This window comes from Xiphophorus maculatus, chromosome 9 (genome assembly GCF_002775205.1).
Source record: "Xiphophorus maculatus strain JP 163 A chromosome 9, X_maculatus-5.0-male, whole genome shotgun sequence".
In the NCBI taxonomy this organism is placed as follows: Eukaryota; Metazoa; Chordata; class Actinopteri; order Cyprinodontiformes; family Poeciliidae; genus Xiphophorus; species Xiphophorus maculatus.
Genome location: NC_036451.1, coordinates 10699011 through 10719752, shown reverse-complemented (window position 1 = coordinate 10719752; position 20742 = coordinate 10699011). Strand labels below are relative to the sequence as shown.

Below are 20742 nucleotides of genomic sequence, written 5' to 3'. Positions count from 1 at the left end.
ACTTATGATGTATCATTGTTTTACTTATTGCAGTCATGTATGTAAATACAAAATATAAAAGTCTTGCAGAGTTATAATGACTGATAAATGAATTAAATAAATTGATGACTGTGTAAAAAGACAACAGATTTTGACATTAGGTGTTTGAGCTGTTTCTTAAGAAAAGCGCTGAGTGGACTGTAGAAGTAAAAATAATCCTTCACATTCACCTACAGTTCTAATATTACAAATGGAGCTCTGTGGCATGACAGAACTGCCTGGCATGTGAATTGTCAGTCATTGTGTCCCTGTGTGATTATGTATAGAGCAAAGGCATGTGCTCAAACTATGGCAAGCTATCCGGTGGTCAGGTGGCTGCTATAAGATTAAACAACCTTTGCTCTTTGAGCTTCTGTGTGCGTGAAGGGTTGGGGGTGGGGGTGTGTGTGTGCTTTTAGACAATGTGGTTACAAGATACTTCTGGCAGAGCAAAAAACAGCAGAGCTTTGAGGCAACGAGTGTGTGTGTGCGTAACCAGAGACAGTGATTAAATGTTTTGAAGCACAGATGATCCAACAGTTGCTGTCTCTTGTTCCTGCTCTCTTTCTCTCCACACCCACCTGTGAGTCTGCTTCCCCTTTGTGTTTCCACAGCTCTTTTTTTCTTGTCTCTTTCTTGTCTTGGATTATATTATAACCACACAAGTTACACAGAAAAGCTTCAGCGTCTCCCCTTGATAAATTCATTGATTTATAAGGGAAAAGTAAACAAAGGCATTAAATAAAACATTCCAACATTATTCTTACACAAACTCACCGAGCAAACACAGATATCTCAGCGTTATGCTGTGGGACATAAAAGTATATTGCTGGCTAATCCCAGACATTCGTCATGTCAACTCGTGCTGTGTTAGAAGCAGATTTAGAACATTGTGTTGTTCTCTGGTGCCACCTGGCACGAATGCTGAAATGCTGCTGCCGGCAACTCTAAGAACCGGAACTATAAATTCACACAGCGCTGAGTGGTTTTGGTATAGCACATCAGCAACAAACTCAGCAGACTTTTAATAGAGTCTTCAGTGTCATTACAATCTTCCGAAATTATAAAATCACAGACTTTTAAAACAATTAATTTACTTACTTCATGTTTTGTCAATTTTCAGTTAAAAGCCACAAAGTTACAGATGCATGTAAAGATGTATGCAAGAAAATAGTCTCAATTGTGTTTTAAAGTTCTATTGATTAAACTATAATTTTGTCATCACCAAATTTTGGACACCACAATGTCTACACAAAAATGTGCATCACCATTTTGTATTCTGTAGTTGAGCAAAATAAAATACATTATCTCCTACTACTCCTTACTGTGAAACCAATTCTGCACAGAGTGATGTTGCTATCATCTTTCTTCATTATGGATAGTCTGCTACCCAGCTTTTTGCATGTAGGCCACAAATTTAATTTCTGGGCTTATCTGAACAGAGCACCTGTATCCAACATGTGTGTTTTGTCCCATGTAGCTTGTGAGAAGTTTCAATCAATCAATCAATCAATCAATCAATCAATCAATCAATCAATCAATCAATCAATCAATCAAATTTTATTTGTATAGCACATTTCAGTAGCAAGGCATTTCAAAGTGCTTTACATCATAACACACACACAAACACAAAGTCATAACAAACATAAGCACAAAGTCATGAAACGCAGAATCGACAATCAAAACATTACATTAAGTCAAATGCCATCGTTAAATTCGTAATTGATTATGTTTCAAATACAACTCTAAACAGGTGGGTTTTTAGTCGAGATTGCATTCAACTTCTTCTGACTTTCTTTCAACTGACAGATTTCATTATGGGGTTTGCACAGGTAATGAATTTCCTAAAACTCTTAATGTCAAATTGGTAAAATTCCTAGACCAACACAACTTTATTAGTTTATCCTAATAAAGTTTATCCTTAAAATTCTTCTTTTTTCCAGAGTTTCCTGAGCTCCACGTTTTAAAATCCTCATGTTAGAAACTGTACACAAACTCTGAATATGTCGTTCTGAGACCAACTTTAAAAAAGAATGTGCAAACGTGTCTTTTATATTAATTACATTGCTTTGTAATATCTCAATAAAAAATGGCACAGTGTGGTTAACATGTAACACAATCTGCCTCTAGTCAGCACACTACCTGACGGCATCCTTCATCAATTCTGAAAGGAAAGAAAAGGTGTACAGATGTAAAAAGAGAGAAAGTGAAGTACTGAGCGATTGAGTGGTGGAGGAGGAGGGGGAGCACCTATGCTATGGATTAACTGTCCTTCATGCTGAAAATATACATCCCCGGGCGCTTGGCACTGAATTATTAATTCAAATTTGTCAAAGAAAGAATGAGAGAAATCTATTGACTGGGACACAGGCTCTTTAATGGTCTCATTAAAGGGGAGGCTTCCCACACCATGCACCTTCTGCACTGTTGAAGGAGTTTCGGGGCAGTGGAGGTTTTGAAGGTGGAGGGAGGCAGCTGGGGGGGCACTTGACCCCCCAATGATTTTCTGTCACTTCATCATAAACAAGAAAGGCTGACATGCCCCAACCCCCTCACAACCCGCTCCCCGGCACTCGTCTCCTCACACACCCCAAGCACCGCCATACAAACCCTGGGTGTAATTAGCCAACGGCTGCAAAAGTGCATCGAATGTAAACGAGGTTCACATGCAAGAACTGAATCTGACAGATGGAGTCAGCAATAACACTCACATTTTAAAATGCCTGCTTGAACTGTTACTGACAGGTACAAATGAATTACAAGGTAAAGTCACCGTGAGCCTGAAAAGTCATCTCGCAGGCAGCGCTATTGATTTCTCTTAATTCAACAGTTTTTTTTCTACAGTGCAAAGATTATTTCCACAAATTCCAGCATAAATAGCAAGATCAAATCCTGACTGTAGTTCATTAGATCTGGACCTGTCAGTCAAGTGTCGGTGCCATCAGCTGCACTCGGAGCCGTGTCGGTGGGTGGAATTTGGGCGGAGACGGCTCTGTCCAGACAGCATTACTGAGGTGGAAGAAGCAGAGACCTGTGGGTGCATCATTCCATCCGAGGCCAGCTCATTTGAGAGGATTTTGTTTTCACCTCCGAGGGGGGCTAAATCAGGGGGCAGTAAGGTGGGGAGAACTGGAGGCACCACAGAGGGCTAAGCAGTGAGTTCATTGCTGATTCAAGTCTCTTAGTAACCCTCTGGCAAATGGATTTTCATAATGCTGAGACAATGAGTTTTTTTTGTTGTTGTTTTCTTTTTTCTTCCAAGCCTGTCTGAAGCATGTCAAAAATGCATGCACTGATAATTTGGATCATATTTTTTACACGGTGATTTTAACTTACTGATTCATGGCCACTTCAAATAAAATAACTTATTTATGGTTGCACCGCTAGCACAGAACAATTCCTACCATCTCATGAAAGAGTAATAATCAAAAGATAGTAATACATGTAATTTCATGTCAAGAAGACTTAACCATCCCTTTAATATTAATCCACACTGATAGCAGCCTCCCTATCTGTGTCCATCTGTTGAAGCTCTCTAACTAATTCAGGGTGTGAATTTACTCCCCCGTTCACTTCAAAATAAATCCCTACCACCTCCCAGTCAGCATAGGCAATGAGAGAGGCTTGGATCCTTTCTGCTCCGAGCGCCTTTCCTCTTGTTTATTTTATCAGACCTAAGGCACATTTCTCTGCTTCTTAATGTCTCTCGCCGGCTGCTGCCCTCCGCCCCTCCACCCCCCACTCACTACCACCACCACCGATACCAGTCTGTCAAGCCAGGGACCCATCCTTGGGCGACAGAACTCACCCAGCCGCTACCTGTTTAGCTTAACAACAATAGCTATGTTGTCGGTGAAAGGTTTTAAATCTGACTTAATATATCCCCAACTGGACAGTAGCTGCATAATTCTCTTTCATTACCGGATGGCTTTTGGCCCCTTGAGAGGCTTAAAGAGAGGGTTTGATGGGTTGGTGGGCAAATTGAGCCCTAATGCTTTATTCTGACATGCTGACAACAACCCGTCGCCTTAAATGGCCTGTTTCCAAGAGCTGGGACCCACTTGTAATTATGCACTGGTAGAATCTTGGATATTTGGCCCGTAGACATTAGGTACTATGTTGGCTTGCGGGCATGTTGCTATAATATGTAGCTGTGCGCCAGTGAAATAACATTCAATGTTTAAGATAAAAAAAAGGCACTCCTCCGGTATTAACATGGCCGTATTTAAGTTATCTAAAAAGTCAAGAATACATTCTAACATCATTCCACAAATATGGATGAACATAATCATTGTCAAGTTTCAACACAGTTTCATTGTTAACCCCTGACCTCCCCTCTAAGGTATCAGTTTTCTCAGGGCAGCAGTACACAGTCAGTGGGTAGGTTTTATTCTTAAATTGCATGTTGTTATTATTAACCTTTATTTAATAAAGACATATTTAACCTAACATGCATTCTATGGAAGGAACCGATTAGTACTCACACATGCAGTGGGATAACTCCATATATTAAGGCCATGACCTTAATTTTCAGTTGTTTTTTTTATTTTACTTTAAAGTCATTGAAGATGTAGAAATAAAACCACAGTATTTTTGATCTGTTTGATATTATATTTGACCACAACTAGATGTGATTTGTATTTTTTCCTATAAGTAAAAACTGTGGAAAAATAATATTGAAATATTGTGTAACACAACCAACCTCCAACCTGTGCACCAGCATGCTGCAGACAGCAGGCACATTCTTTTGAACTCATACATCTCTTCTTTGCATCACTTAATATGAAAACCATGCTATGAGTTATCCTGTAAATCTTCAGTGTTTCAAAGAGATTTTCCCAATAATGCATGGTTGGACCCCATTTTTCCAATTATGTTTTTCACTTACCACTAATTTGTAGGTGTTTTTTTTTTAAGTGAATTCCCCTGATGGACTCACAGAAAAGAAGTGGGACTGAGATCTCGAGGGAGCAGGCAAACTTGTTTTCTGTTTAGTACAGATAGATGGGAATAGTAATACTCTAGTAGGAATCAGAACCTCCTTTAAAAGACAAAGACAATTCAAACTTGCAGACGAGACGTTGACAGTTTAGCATTAATGTAAGTTGAATTGTGTGTTTGTGTGCTGGCTGAATTTACAGAGAAGATGCAGAAGTTTAAAAATCACTGTTTGTTTTCTAACACAAACCAGAGCTTACATATTAAGACAGTAAAACACAACTCTGATATAAGCCGGTTATGTGGTAGTGTTGAACATGTGGCCATTGCTCCTTGACCTAGTGGCTTTTGTTTGCTCTTAATGCACCTGTTACCCTTTTCCTTTCTTTTTTAACACACATAGACATTTTATTTCAACACACATGCTGCAATACATTTGACCTATGTGGTGTGAAGCAACTAGTTAGTCACCCCTGGATGGGTTTGTTTTTCAGTGTCAAAGGTCACTAAGTTCTCTGTCAACACCACCTTTGCTGATTGGAGCCTAGATGACATTAATAATAATGAATCAAGTTGTTGTGGGCACTGTTGACTCGATAACAGCCCAGTAGGGTGCAATAAAGACATTCTAGCTGGGACACAAGTTCAACTGCTAACTCTTTGAAGCACTGCCGCTGCAGTAAAAAGTGATTCAGCTTTGATAGTCTCATATAAACACTGTTTAGAGCTCTCCCATTGGGAGACCTGAGATCCTAATGCGGGAAGTAACCTGTTCGTTTTCCACTCACATTTAATTGGCCAACTTTACTGACAGCACCTCATTTAACAAGGGTTTTATGACTCAGGACTTTTATGTGTTATTTTGTGAGCCGACAGAAAATGCATGCCATGAAGTTTGAAAGGTAGAGCGTGCACTGGCAGCATGTGACTGTGATGGCTTATTGATTTGGGCAATAAAAACATAACGTGGGAAACTGCAGAGTTACTTTGCCATATATTGATTGTTAACCATACAAGAGAAAATTTTGTAAAAAAGGGCAAGTCTGGTAATAGTGAGAGTTTATTGGGAACATAGCTGGACAGAAAAAAGTGAATTAAAGTATTGTTAAGGGTTAAATGTCTTTTTATCATTTCAGTATCCCCAGAATTTGTAAATTCCCTTTTTATGATAAAAAAAATATAATGGAAATATGCACAATAAAGAAAAAATATTGTTTTATTTCTGATATATGCCTTAACTAGATTTTTTGCTCAGAAGTTGACCCGATAAACATGCTGTAAGTGACTGACGTGTTTTTTTTTTTACGTCCTTAGCCACTTACAGCATATAAACATTGCCCCGTATCTTTTGGCTTGCAAAACTATGCGAACTTTGACACCAGTTTATGAGTTTTTACACACCAGATCATCGACTCTGTGAGGCAGTTTGGTGATCGGAGTCTAAAAGGCGTCCTGCCCCGAGTGTCTGCACAATATGCTTTACATTTGTTTGCGTGTGTGTGTCCCTGGAGCAGATTGATAGGGTTTTGTAAGTATGTGAGAGAATATGCAGAGCCATACATGTACAGCAAAGAGCAGATTGAGTCTAATTAAAAAGCACAGCAGAGATTTCAGAGGTTCTGTGAAGGGGTGTGTGGTATGTAGGGGTGCATGCGGGTGGGGGTGTAGGCATGTGTGTGTGTGCAGTGGCTTCGGCATGATCGGCCGTCAAATGAAAACAATGTATTCCATGGGACCTCGGGGTTTCCATTTGAGTATTCGGACACGGCACTCAGACGAACTGTGGCTGTTTTATGTAAAAAAAAAAAAGAAAAAGTTGATAATTAGTCCCTCAGTGACTGAATGATGAGATGGAGAGGAAGAGGAGGGGGAAAAGAGGCACTGAAGGCAGAGAAGAGAGTGCTTAGCGCATTTAGTAGTCCATCCTGGCACTGTCTGGGAAGGATTGATAAGGTTTTTTTATTTGTTTGTTGTCTTTTTTTATCTTTGTTTTTTTTTTTAATCCTTTCTGACTTCATCAGCAAAAATACCTGTGAGTTTTTAATTTATTTCGGAACTGAGAAAATTATTTGAAGTGTTCTTCTGCAGTTTGTAACATCAGTTTAGTATTGTTTGTGTTCCCTTTTTTTATGCAAACACAGATTCATTCGTTTTTCAAAAGAGTCTCTGGCAACAATTAGCAATTAAAATAAAGACTGAAACATTCAGTAATTTTTTTTGCTGTGCTTCCACCTCAACAGTCACAAGTAAGTGCAAAAAAATGTGCATTTATTGTAGATGTATGTTTAAACAATTTGACTGTATTTTTTTTATCTTATTTAACAAATTTTATTTCTGCTCTGGCATGACCCCATATGGTATTTTTACTTATGATTACCTTGAAATAAAAAAAAACAACTGTTTTCTTGATATTTAGGCAAGGCAAAATTTCTTTTTTTTTTCAAGAGCAAAGCAACAAATATTGTTGGTGCTAATAGTAATAATACAAAACACTTCTAATAATTTCTAATTAATCTAAATTTTTCTTGTGTTTTGACTTAGAAATAATAAGATTTTAAGTCCTTGATTTTAGTGACCAACTCATGCCTTTTCCCATTCTTGAAAATTGCTTGAAAATTTGAAAATCTCAATACACCAACAGATATGATAGTTTGTGAAGAAAATGCACTACTCAGTCAGCTTCAGCTTTGGTTCAGATGGTTTGAAGAAGTTGGAACAGAAAAACAGCTCTCATGTAAACGTGATAAAAACTTCAAATATGATAGGATTAAAATACATTAAAAAATAACAATAATAACAAATGACAAAATTAAACGGAACACAATTCAAAATATTCACATTTTTCAAGTTAACTCAATTCTACAACATCTCAGAAACTTTTCCATCTGTGTGTTTTTCCCACATAATAACAACAACTTTTCCCTCCACCCTCTCTCTTTGACCTGCGTAGGACGTTTGTGATTGAACGCTTAGAGCGCCCTGTGCTAGGTTCGCTTATGTAAGGCTATGTTACCACTTCTCTGAGGTGTTGGTGGTGTGAGAGCTGATTCAGGATCCTGATAGGAGGTCAGACAGCTGAATGGCAGCAGGAAAAAGCACATGTCATGTTTGTTTGGAGGCTCCTTTGTCACAGGCCCTCTAACCCCCACCGTTCCTGCCCTCCTCTTAGCCTTATTTAGCCCCCTGTCATGTCACCCAGAGGTCAGAGCAAGCTGAAGCTCACACATACACAAGTCACACAACAGCAGACAGACACACACATGCATACAGATTGTAATAGCATGGTAGACTGCATCATAGATGGAAGTGCCTTGAAGGACCTGCTTCTCATTCTCTAGACCTCATTAGTTGCTGATTTATCTCCCCCTCCTTTCCCCTAATGCTCTTGGTGGGTGGAGACGATATGGGTGCGTGTGTGTGTGTATGGGGTTAGGGGTAGGATGTGTGTGTGAGAGACAGAGAGCGGATTTGTTTGTTGGTGGTGGGTACAGCTATTATTACAAAAAGTAATACTATATGTATCCCCACAGATTATTGCGTCTATTTAATAATAAAAAAAAAAGTTTTAAAGCTCAGCTCACTTAGTGTGTGATTTGATGCAGAAGTGCAAAGTGTCACTTCACAGTAGCCCACTGTGATCAGACTCAACCTGGGGGTCATACAAATTCAGAAAAAATCAGACACACACATACAGCTCTCAGAACAGTCTCACCCTTGTGTTGTCTTGCAGATCAAAAGTGACCCACTAGCATGTTTAATTATATGACTTTTCCTAAATTGACCCCATCATTGGAAAAAGTGATACTTTGTTTTTGTTTATATTTCCATGTGGACTGTACACCAGTAGGGTACAAGGATTGTCTTATGGGTCAGTTTGGACCCATGAATTATAAAAGCATTTAAACACCAGAAAAAGAGTTCAAAGGCCACACACAAACTTTCCCTAATACACACTCACACACCAACCCCGCACACGCACCAGCCTCCCCCACTCCCCCCACTCACACATACATATCAAAGAAACTGCATTGATGTACAAATTGAACTTGCATTTGACCTGCACCTGCACTCAATCTGCAGCTAAGCCCTCACATCAAGTTCCCAAACAACATAAAACAATCTCAGACATAATAAAAATAAATTAAGTATAGAGGATATGAAGGTATGCTGAATCTGAGTATCCCTAGATGGTTCCTTGCTGAAGCCATGAGTAGACGTTTCACTGCCAAACAGGTGCTAAGTTGTATGTTTGCACATAGTGCCCTACATGGGATCTTCAGCATAAGAAGTTGAACATCTTATGTTGAGCAAATTCTTGTGCTGAAGATGTTCATTGTAGGAGCGTCTTCATATGGCGAAGAACATCTTCACACTACCATATGAAGATTTTCTTGAACATCTTGTGTTCAACATTTTGTGTTCAACGTGGGGTAGGAAACATAGGATGTTCTTCGTCTTATGTTGAAGTTCAATGTAAGAGCATCTTTATAAGATGAAGAACATCTTCATCTCATGGGAATATTTTCCATCTTAAGTTCAATACCTTATGTTGAACAGAAAATGTTCTTCAACTTGTGTTGAGGATGCTGAGGATAAGAACATCTTCATGAAATGAACATCATCTTGTGAAGATGTTCTTCATTTTATGCTCAACACCTCATGTTGAGCAGAAGATGTTCTTCATCTTGTGGTGAACATCCCATATAATTATGAAATATTGATGATGAACAACAATTCAACATCAACATAAGAACTGATGTAAAATTGTTCAAGAAATCAAACAATATTTTGTTTTGTTGTGTTACGAGAGGTATTTTTATAATTCACTTGAACCGTTGACAAAAAATTTCCAAATTGTTAACTTTTTCCCTTTCAGTATAATTAATTAAAAAGTAATAACTTCACATTTATGTAATTACAACAACAAACCTTTATTGTGTAAAAGAAAACTGCTACAACACTTGGTTTGTGGTAAGAAGAAAAAAAAGTGTGTAATACTGTTGATCGTCTTTTTGTATTGTATAACAAAAAATACATGATAAAAAATAATTAAATTGAGTTGAATTGATAAATATCAGATTGTTTCATGATGTAAAATAGATTTTGGATTTAAAATTCAATTAATTTGCTTTATTTTGGGGCTTTTGTTAGGGTGGGTCATTGTTGACCCATAAGACAAGAGGAGTAAACAGAATGTTACGATCGCACAAGGGTTAAATATTCTGCAGTCCTACGCTTCATAATCATGACAAGCACACAAAGTGCTCAGGTTTGCCATTATCCATTTAGCAAATTTTTGTCTTGTCTTGCAATAATCTCCTCAAACCCCCAGTGAGCTCATTATTGTTAGGAAAAAGTGCTTATGGCTGCGCAGAAAGGTGGGGATTAAGAAAAGACACACAATGTATTTTGCACAGGCAATTAATAGTAAAAGTAGACTTTCTAACAAAGTGAATTCTAGCATGACGTTAACGTTATATTTCACATTCTGATCTTCTAAAAACTTTTGTCTACTTCTTCATAATAATCTGACAACTTTCTGCCTCTTTAAGATGGTGAAAAGATTTTTATGTTTAAGAAGCAAATGTGGCCTGACTATACCTCTGCCCTATATAATTTATTGTCCCCAGGGAAGTCATCTCTCAGAAGAACATTCTTGCTTTCACCTGATTCCTTCTGCATTGTCTTCCCAAGAGGCTCTTCAGAGGAAAACAGAAAAGAGAAGGAAGGGGGTTTCATCATACAACATATGAGCCACAATAAAGGAGTCAGATTTTCACATTGCCTAACCCTTATGTATCAGTAATAATGGCAGATTTATCTTTATGCCCCTCAAAATTAAGGACAGTGTTACACTAACGGTTAGTGTAACACTGTCCTTAAACACGTTGCTGGGGCTTAGTCACTAACCACTTCACCTCTTCACCTTATGTTTTTGTGGGCTAGCGTGACTTAATTGATTCTGTGAAATACAGGGAGCAGCTTTTTAGATTTTTGGGGGGGGGTAGGTGCACACTTAGGCACAAAGAAGCTTGCTTGCAAATTTACTTACAAATTTCAATATGTTTTCAATAAAGATGTTCTAATTGCACAATAACCTTTAGTGTCTTCTATAATTTTGCTAATATGCATTAAAAAATAGCGTTATAGCTTGATGCATGCCATTATGTTTTTTTCATCGACTCAGCCTTTTTTTAAACCATGTTAGTCTTGAAACAGCCATTGCCTCCACATCAGATCAATCTCTCTGGACTCCTTTGATCAGCTCCATCACTACGTTGGGATGGGGGTTTTTTAGTTTCATCCTGCAGGCCGTTGTTGATGGTGTGAGGGAGGTGTTTGAGTTTGGGGCCCCTGGGGTTTTCCCGGGGTTGGGGTCACTGGAGGTGATTCTGTCGCCACGGGCCCCCACCTGGGAGGGGCTTTGGCTTTTTTGGGAGGTGACTTTCAGGTGGCTACATGTCATTTTAGGGGCTCTATTCTGCTTCTGGGTGGGTCTGGAGGGGCAGGGGGGTCTTGAATTTCTGGGGGCATATGACCATTAGGCTGGGGCCTGGCAGAGGCTAGAGGGCTGGGGTCCTTTCGGATACGTTGCCGGGGCTTTGGGACGGTTAATGTGTGATGGCTGTGCCCTGGCCCCATTGGGCTTTCATACATTTTTGGGGCCTATTAAAGTGGCTTTTCTCATCTCATTGCAGGTTCACTCTTTCAGAGACAGCATTCTACAGACAGGGGAGAGGGGGTCTCTAATGTCTTAAGTGCTCTGGGATTTGATCAAATGTTCGAGTGGTAAAGTTTTTTTCGTCTAGGATGGGGTTGGGTGGGTCTCTTGGGTTTGGCTTGGTGGTACTGCTACTGTTGAGCTTGCGGTTGATGTGCCAGAGCCTCTCTCCCTTGGTGGATTTGGCGAACCAGGGTGCCTATTGAGGTCAGCGGGGGAGTTGGCTCTCTGAGAGGACATTACATCACACATGCAGGTGTTTGGGGTGCAGATGTGTCTCTGGGATGTGATGAAGTTTCTTCATCTCAATTCCAAATTTTATTCTACAACTTAGACACTCTCATCTTTAACATTCTCATGACACACATACACTTAGGGCCTTGGCCTTGGGCATGGTTAATGGCATCCAGAGGGCAATCTTTCAATCAGCCTCACTTCTGGAACCACTTTCAAATGTTAAGTTGTATGTAGACATTGAAAGTTCTGGCTGGATGAAGGAGACCATGTCCTGGATCTGGGGGCTGGTTGCCCTCTGGGATATCAGTAACTGGACGTGGGGAGTATAGAGTGTGTATGAGGAGTGTGAGGGAGTGTATTGCATCCATTCTTGTGTGTCTTTATGTTGTGTGTGTGAGAGTATTTTTGTGTGCAGACTTGAGGGTGGGATGGCGTGATTGTGTCAGTGTATCTGTCACGTCAGGTCTTTGACTTCCCTGTCTCCTAGAACTCCTAGAACTGGCCAAATTTGGGCCTTGTTTCCCCCCTGTCACACTCGCTGTCGGTTGGCTGGTGCCTCCACCCAGATAAATAATAATGATTGTATTGTACTTGTCTGAGAGCCTTGTTATTTACTTTAGGATTCTTCATTGTATCGTCGTTCTGTCGGTTGATTCTGACTTAAATGTTTGAATCATATGTATACATGTGAATCCATGCAAACTTGAACTATATATGTGTGGTTTGTATTTCTATTATTATTAAGAGCATTACAAATTAATGAAGAGTCCTTATGAAAAATTCAGAGTAAAAACAATAATAGTTGTTTCAAAGACGTAAGAATACTTTTTGCACTGTGTTAATATCTTTCTTCCTTTTTCCTGCAGACGTGAAGAACTTAGAGAACTTCCACCTGGTGGAAAGCGTTCAGGAGCAGGTCAACGCAGCACTGCTGGACTATGTGATGTGCAACTATCCTCAGCAGACTGACAAGTTTGGCCAGCTGCTCCTTCGACTGCCGGAGATCCGAGCCATCAGCCTGCAAGCCGAGGAGTATCTTTATTACAAACACCTGAATGGCGACGTGCCCTGCAATAACCTACTCATTGAAATGCTGCACGCAAAAAGAGCTTAACAACCGGACAGTCCTGATTCTTTCGACAACTGCAAGGACGTTTGTAAAAACTCATCGACTCATGTTCTTTTCTCTTTTTTTTCCAAACCCAAACCTCCAGCTTGTCTACGAAGATAATAAATTCGGGAAGCTTAAAGTGTCAGAAACTCTTATTTATACTGAGCTCATTATGAACTTGAACACTTGGAGACTCACGTTGTGCGTAAACAAACAGCATTTAGATTGCTTTATTGTAAAAATTCAAATCAAGATAAAAAAGACTGCAAGAAGACTGTTCTCTTCAACTGAACTGCAGAAAAAAAGAATTTTGAAGGGCAACACAGAAAAAAAAACACTTGAAACAAACTCCATGTTTGACACTATATGATGATTTCTGCTCGAGCAGGACCATAAGACTTTAGGGTTACAAGTTAAAGCCTTCTGAAAATAATAAAATGTGGATTTGTGCTGAGAAAAGGAAGCCGAATAACACTGCCCTTCTTTCAGACAGCTCTGTAGCAACAGCTTAACGTTCCTCCTGCGTGTTCTCCCACTGAAACTGGGCTTCAGCTGTTGTTGGTACTGTAAAGTCAAACTGACACGCAGCCAGCCAAGCAAGTGACTCTATTTTCTGATCGCCCATATGACACCTGGGCTTGACCCAACAAACAAGGTAAAATAAATGGGTGGACAATAGGATCGGTCATTGATGAACAAAAAACTAAAGGGTGAAATGTTTCTGTCTTTTTCCAGACATTTGCTATTCATGGTCGCCTTGTTGACCCCTCATCTTGTTCATCATTCTAAGAATAATCTTTTGTTATTTACCTCAAAAAGAACAGTGTTAGATAAGCCCTGTGAATAAAGTCACCATAAAGAATTACGTGCATACTCCCACTTTTTTCTGCAGTTAACACTCTCTTTTTAATATTTTACCAAACTTGGAACAAAACAAGTCATGATTCCACAGATGGAGATGGAACAATCCTGCCTTCCTCCAAAAAGACCAAAGCCCACCGTAGAAGAGGGAAGGAAATGACTAACACCTTAATAATCAGTGTTACAATGCGGAAAAGAAAAAAAAAAATTGTGATGTCACAGTTATGTGAGTCTTGCCTTATTTCATTACCATGCTAGCTAACCGTGCAGATGTGAATGAAAATATGTACAAATATATAAATATATATATAAAGTATTCATGTTGTAAAAAAAATAAAAAAGACTAATTCAACAGGTGTTTACATTCATGTTGTCATATGGGAGAGAACTGTGATGAAGCTTAATTTGCAAAGTAATGATTTCCAAATGAAAAATGAAATCATCAAAATGAAGAAAAGGGTTTCTCTGGTGTGTTTTCTTTGATTTGTGTACAGTGTTTACTCTTTTTTTATTTCTTCATAACAGTACTTAAATTATGTCGTGAGACACTAAAATCAAAGAGGAATCACACATTTAAAATTTTTTTATCAGCATTGCTCTCTAGGGATTGTGCTTCCCTCAGCATTTTATTTGTAAATCCCGTTTTTGCTTCTTTTTTTGTTTATTTCCCGTTCTTTAAATTTTTTGATGTACAGTATGTCACTGGTTACTCTTAATATTGAAGATAATTTATTGCGTCGCTGGGTCTCCATCTTTGTGTTACATGACGTGAGGTGTCCACGCCAAAATAAATTTGTTTATTGTAGCATGCTCTCTGTTTTGTTTCCATGAGTGGTTTTCAAATACAGAAAAACCCTTTAATTTTTCTTATCTTTTTAAATGTCTATGCAGGTTTGCGCATTGAAGAGTATTTTAGGGGTGTAATATATTTGTGTCACATCAGTTTTACTCACTAAATATGAACCTGAATCTTTGTTCTGTCTGGTTTGCTGTTATACCAAAGACTTCTTCTCATTTACCCTTTTATATACTTTAATGACTGTGCACACAATTGACACACAGCAGTGAAAATAAGTACTGAACACATCAGTGTACTTTGGAGACCACTGGTACAAAATTCAGTAACAAAACAAATGTGCCACACTGTAAATAAGCTTTTAACTAAGGTAGTAAAAAATTTTTAGTACGCAGCAGAAACATCTCTTGGTAGTAACAAGACATCCTCAGACATCCTCTTTATGGAGAAACTAGTCACATGTTACTCAGGTGTGATTTTGACCTATTCTACAGAATCTATCTTTCAGAAAGAAAATTTAAGGCACACCATTAGTTGAGCCTTCCTGGTAACTCTCTTTTCTCTGACTTTATACAGAATTTCCACGGTGGTGTCTTTGGGATGATTTTCTTGATGGAAAACCTGCTGTCACTTCATATTTAGTGTTTTAACAAGAATGTGCCACTGCACATTGCACTGCTTTGTCCATTCAGGCTTCCTTCATTGCATGAAGTCTGCCATTTACGAATGCTGAGAGACAGCAACGTACCACAATGTTTAGTTCAAACCTCACAGTTGGCATTTTGGGGTTATTGTGAACAACCGTGTTGCCTCCAAACATAGTGTGTGGTATAACATGCAAAAAGTTGTATTTTGATCTCATCTGATTTTGATATATTTATCTTGTACATTGGCTTCATTCATTTAAACAGGTTTCCAAATGCATTTTCTTCATCTGAGGAGTCTTGGACAGTGAATGGGCATGGAGGCCATTGGAGCAGAGTGCATTACTTTTTGTTTTAATGGAGAATCGTATCTGCTAACTCCAGGTCTTTTTGAAGCTCCCTGCATAATTATTGGTTAATTCTGCTGAGAAGGTTTTTCCACTCCTCTGTCAGAAAAGGCCACTTGGCAGCAGCAGTAATGTTCTTTCATTTCTGTATTTCAGCTCCAAAATTTAATTAATTAAAAGCCTATTTCACAGACATGGTCAAAAATACTATAGACAACACAATTTATGTATCATAAATCACAGGACATAAAATTAAGTATATAAATAAAGAACAAGTTAAAAAGGCACAAGAACATGAAAACGATAATAGAAAGATACAAAAGACGGTATAAAATCTTATGTGAATGTCAAACTAAATAAGTGGGCATTTAACAGATTTTTTTAGTCTTCACTTGAATTCATTTCAGAAGCTTAGAAAAATATCTTAAGCTCATACATGAATGTGATTCAATTCAATAAGGTTGCAAAGGTACTTTGACTCATTTTTATATTAACCGAGTCATTAACTTGCTCTGGTCTGGAGCATGATAGCTTCCTAAATACTGACAGATTTCAAAAATCATTTTGGCTTTTTGTCTTCAGATGCTGTTTGCATATATTCAGTGCATATCCCCAGTTTCCTTCCAAATTATTATTTATCAATAAATAATATATTTATTATGGTGTCCCTGTTCTAACTGGATTGTTTTCCATTACATTAAAAACCCTTCATTATTATTATGCCAAAACCACTCCTTTTATCACGTAGTTGTAAATGTTTTTGATCTAAATATCCCCTCGCCTGATTCCAAAAAAATGCATGGATTGTTAATCTTATTAAAATTTTGTTAATGAATTCATTATTTGAACAAAACCTTTCTAGTGACATGTCTAATTCTGCTGCGATCTCTGTTGTTGAAATTCTGAAATGTATCATCAGAACTTGATCTTGATTGATCTCTGAGGCAGATGAGCATTTTGTTTTTGTGGTATAATTATAAAACTGTCTTCTCATTCCCTGTGATGTATTAATTTAAGCTTAAATATTGGTTGTTCAGTATTGATAAAGATAAATTGTTTAACATTTAAACCAACAAAGCATTCACAACATGTAGGAATGAGACATAAAATACATTTTTTATTAGAAAAAAAGAAATATATATATATGTGTGTGTGTGTGTATAGTTACATCACATTTACACAGAGTACCTCTGTTCAGCTTTTATTTCACCTTCTGTCACATTCTGGGTCTTACCTGATTGTGAAAGAGTTACAAATCACTACAGAAAATTATTACAAAACAAATTTAAACTAAGAATGGGAAAGTTAAACACTGTATATAATAACTGTACAGCAAGAAAACTAAAGTATCTTATAGAAAAAATATAATTTGTTATATTGGATTTACAGCCAATATAACTGCAATTTATAGCAGTTATATATACTGCTATATATGCAATTTATAGCAACTGCTTTATAAACAATTATAGCTTATGTTTGTAAACTATAAACATAAGCTTTATGTGTAAGCTTTATGTAGCTATAAACATAAGGTATTATGTATATATCATCCAGTATATCATTAAAATGGGTTAAAGTCAATCAGTACCTCCTCATTTCGCACTCGAATGAGTTCTCTTTTTTGACAGAATCACTGATTAGAGAGAACAGAATAAAAAGAGGTACTATAGAAAAAAGGAAACATCTATCAGAAAATAAGTCACAATTTTAAACAACACATCGTTAAGCCAGTTCGGTCACTCTATACAGAGTTTATCTAAGGTGGAGGAATGCGAGGGAAACAGGAAGCTGCAAACTCAACGTCCATGGGAACATGAAGGCTGCATCCAGCTGGCAAGGCATCCACTTCTACAGGAGGAGGCTCCTGGGCGTAGGAAGAGAACAGGTAACTATTCAGTACAAACATTCAATATGCCAGGATTTAAACTTAATGCTTGAAAATAATAAAAAACACCTGGAAAAGTAAAAAGAAAAGAAAAACAAATTTAGATTCTACACTTCACACTTCAACTCTGATTAAGACAAGACAGAGAAAAAGTAATAGGTTTTTTTTGTATTGTCAAGTGACAATAGAAAAAGTTATCATCTCTTTCTTACAACTTTTAAATTCAAAAAGTTAAAACAAGATAAGATAGATAAATAGCATGAATCCAATTTTAAAATCCATGTGTTTTAGTGGGATGGTAAAAGAGTAGACAAAACTTCAATTCAGAATTATTTTTTTTGTTCACATACATTATCTAATCTGGCAAATAATATGGTAGAGTCATATGCTAAAATACTCGCAGTTTAACTGCTATGAGAGCGGATTTACAAAATATCAACTGCTGGACTGAATACAATTAGATACCACAATTTTAACTTTTTTACAAATAAAGAAATTTGAAAATTATGTTTTATTTTGTGTTGGACTTTACAGTCAAAAAACCCATGTTTGTTTGATGGCAAATTTGTGTAGAAGTTCAACGGGTGTCTATACTTTTCCAAGTCACTGCTCTGACATTAAGCTTTTTTACTGAAAGCCATATTACATACTATTAATTTGTTCCAACAACAAGACCTTACTTTGTCTCATATTCCCAGTGAAATACAAACATTCCCTCTAAATTTAACAAAAGACAATGTTTCACAAGGCTGTACATTTCCAGAAAATTACAGAAAACGGCCATCCATTTTCATCATATTAATTGATTTGTTTAAAATGAAAAACACTAACATTTAAATGATATGAGGACACCTTTAATTGCTAAGCAAGTAACAGAAAGCATTAGCAGTGCTGATATGCAGCAATAAGGATGCCTGTCACAAACAGGCAAACGGCCAGCTCGATTCCCGACGCACACTGTTGCAACCCACACTTGAAGCTTGGCTTGCAGTGCCTGCCCTCCTGTCTGTAAATGTGTTAAAACCTGCTTTCACTCGCTCTGAATTTGTATAAATAATGTATATACATTTATACACAGACTCTAACAAGTGCAGCCTCAGGTGAAAATACTCAGAAATGCATGCTCTGTGCATCCCCGAAGGTGGACATAAGCTCCAAACCAAGTAACTCAAAAGATAACCATGCAGAGAGTGAAAAAACACACACACATGGATAACTCGCCAAAAGCAACATAAGCACAGAGACACCGTTTTTTTTTTTTTTTTTTAACTCTCTAACACACAGTGCTGTCAGTTTCTAAACAAGTTTTCCTCTCCATCACACAAACAGCCCCAAGTTCCGTCTGCCAGTGTTATATGAAGCTTTTAAACTCTGGAACCACATCACTCGTGTTTACCGAGACGCGCTTGTATGTTTCCCTACATTGTCAAGCACAGTCAAAGCGAAAGAGACCGCGGGGGTGAAAAAATGCTAAAGCTTTTAGAAGTGTTCCAAGACTGTGGAAAAATGTAATAGTGGGCTGGAATAAGAATATTTGCTTCCCAGCACAGTTTGAGGGGGGCCCTGAGGCTTTACTGGCCGTATAGTGGCAAAAATGTGTCACCGATCAGGTTTTCTATAACTGATCATGATTTGCTCTAAACATTTTGCCACGTTCCCGCTATTCAACAGCTTATACATTTAAATTAGCAGCTGCTTCCACAGTCTGCAGACGTGTTAACATAAAACATTTGAAAAAAAAAAAAAATCAGGCATTGTCAGCTTTTTGAAGTCTGTTCTCATTGTTGCATATAGTGAAACAAAAGAATATGCAACATTAAGTAATTGTGGTGACTCTTTATGTTTTAACAGTCAGCTACTACCAGTAAAACCGTAAACTTAAAACATTACAGTCACAGAGGTCATCGCATCCTTGATCATTTTAATGTCTTAACAAAAAAATATATTTATTACATTTCCTCACATCGTGGAACATTTATTGATGCATGAATTTGTTTTGTGTTCATCCGACTCAAATGTAAAACACACATGCAGAACATGAAAACAAAAAAGAAACAGCTCAACCCTTCAGAGACACAATTAGCCAATGTTCTAATCACTTACACCAAACAGCAACTGGGGGACACGATGTTTGGCGGCCTGATGGACAAACTTTAAAAATGTAAAGATCAAATTAATAAGCAAACATTGTTAATGGGCAAACTCACTATTATTATGCAAAAGCATCACTATGGCATGCAAAACAAATAGTCTAAGGTTTGGAGATGGAATAGTTCGAAGGCCGCTGCCGTTTCATTTCAAAGCATGCATTATACATCATTGTGCATAAAGAGGAAGCCTACAGCATTACGCTGTCCCCCTACCCCACCTCCCCACCACAATGATTATCCTTTATTATTCATTAAAAAAAAAGATTGAGCGAGAAAAAAAAATACAACTTTTAAGCACCTGTACCTCGCTGCCAGCATTCCATTAATTGCCTGCACAAAGGGGAGAGCCTTTGGAGATTTTTCAATTTCAAAAAATGAGGAGCATGCATTCAGTCGTGCTCATGTTATACCGGCACTTAAATCCTACAGAGCTCACATAAAAAAGGACTCAAGGTTGCATCCGATTGAAAGCCTCCAACTACAGCCACTTTAGAAATCCATTTAGCAAGCGGGAGGTTAGAACATCTAATTCATACGCAGCCGCTCTGTTAAAACGGTTGCGCCAATGTCTTTTAAAGAAAAGCACACACTTTCTCCTGTGTTTGCTTGGCTTCATTGTAGGAAATATGAACCTGGCTCATAGAAAGACGGCAAGACACAAAGAATTAATCTTGCCAGACCTCAGCCAAGTGGCGAAGGTGAATGCTGGTGAATGACTGCTTGTGGAAACTTGACCTTTCCTTCAATGAAATCAAAAGGAGAGCTCTATGGGAGCAACAAAAGAAGGAATGTTGTGACTGTAATGAAATGACAACCTGACAATCACAACACTATTCATCAGCTGCAGCATCTGGGATAAAACACATAATTATATTTTTCGTGTGACCTCTAAGAATGTCTGTGAAGAGACGATAAAAAGTTTCATGGAACAAAACTACAATAAGGTAAGAAAACAATTAGTGGCCACTTAACCTAAAGTTTATTCTCCTGAAAACGCATAATTAATCAACACTTGAGCTGCTGCTAATGTTTAC

At 37.9% G+C, this 20742-nt stretch overlaps 2 protein-coding genes across 2 annotated transcripts in view; one reads left to right on the top strand and one right to left on the bottom strand.

The window, feature by feature from the left end:
- The window catches only part of nr5a2 (nuclear receptor subfamily 5 group A member 2), a 70999-nt gene extending 56739 nt beyond the window's left edge, over positions 1–14260 (top strand). The window contains exon 7 of the mRNA XM_014469234.2: positions 12781–14260. Coding sequence (XP_014324720.1) covers positions 12781–13028 — 248 coding nt within the window. The 3' untranslated portion in view covers positions 13029–14260. The remainder of the gene's footprint in view (positions 1–12780) is intronic.
- A 2517-nt stretch (positions 14261–16777) lies between these two features.
- Positions 16778–20742, bottom strand: part of LOC111609786 (adhesion G-protein coupled receptor D2-like) — an 80769-nt gene continuing 76804 nt past the window's right edge. The window contains exon 25 of the mRNA XM_023340250.1: positions 16778–17537. Coding sequence (XP_023196018.1) covers positions 17430–17537 — 108 coding nt within the window. The 3' untranslated portion in view covers positions 16778–17429. The remainder of the gene's footprint in view (positions 17538–20742) is intronic.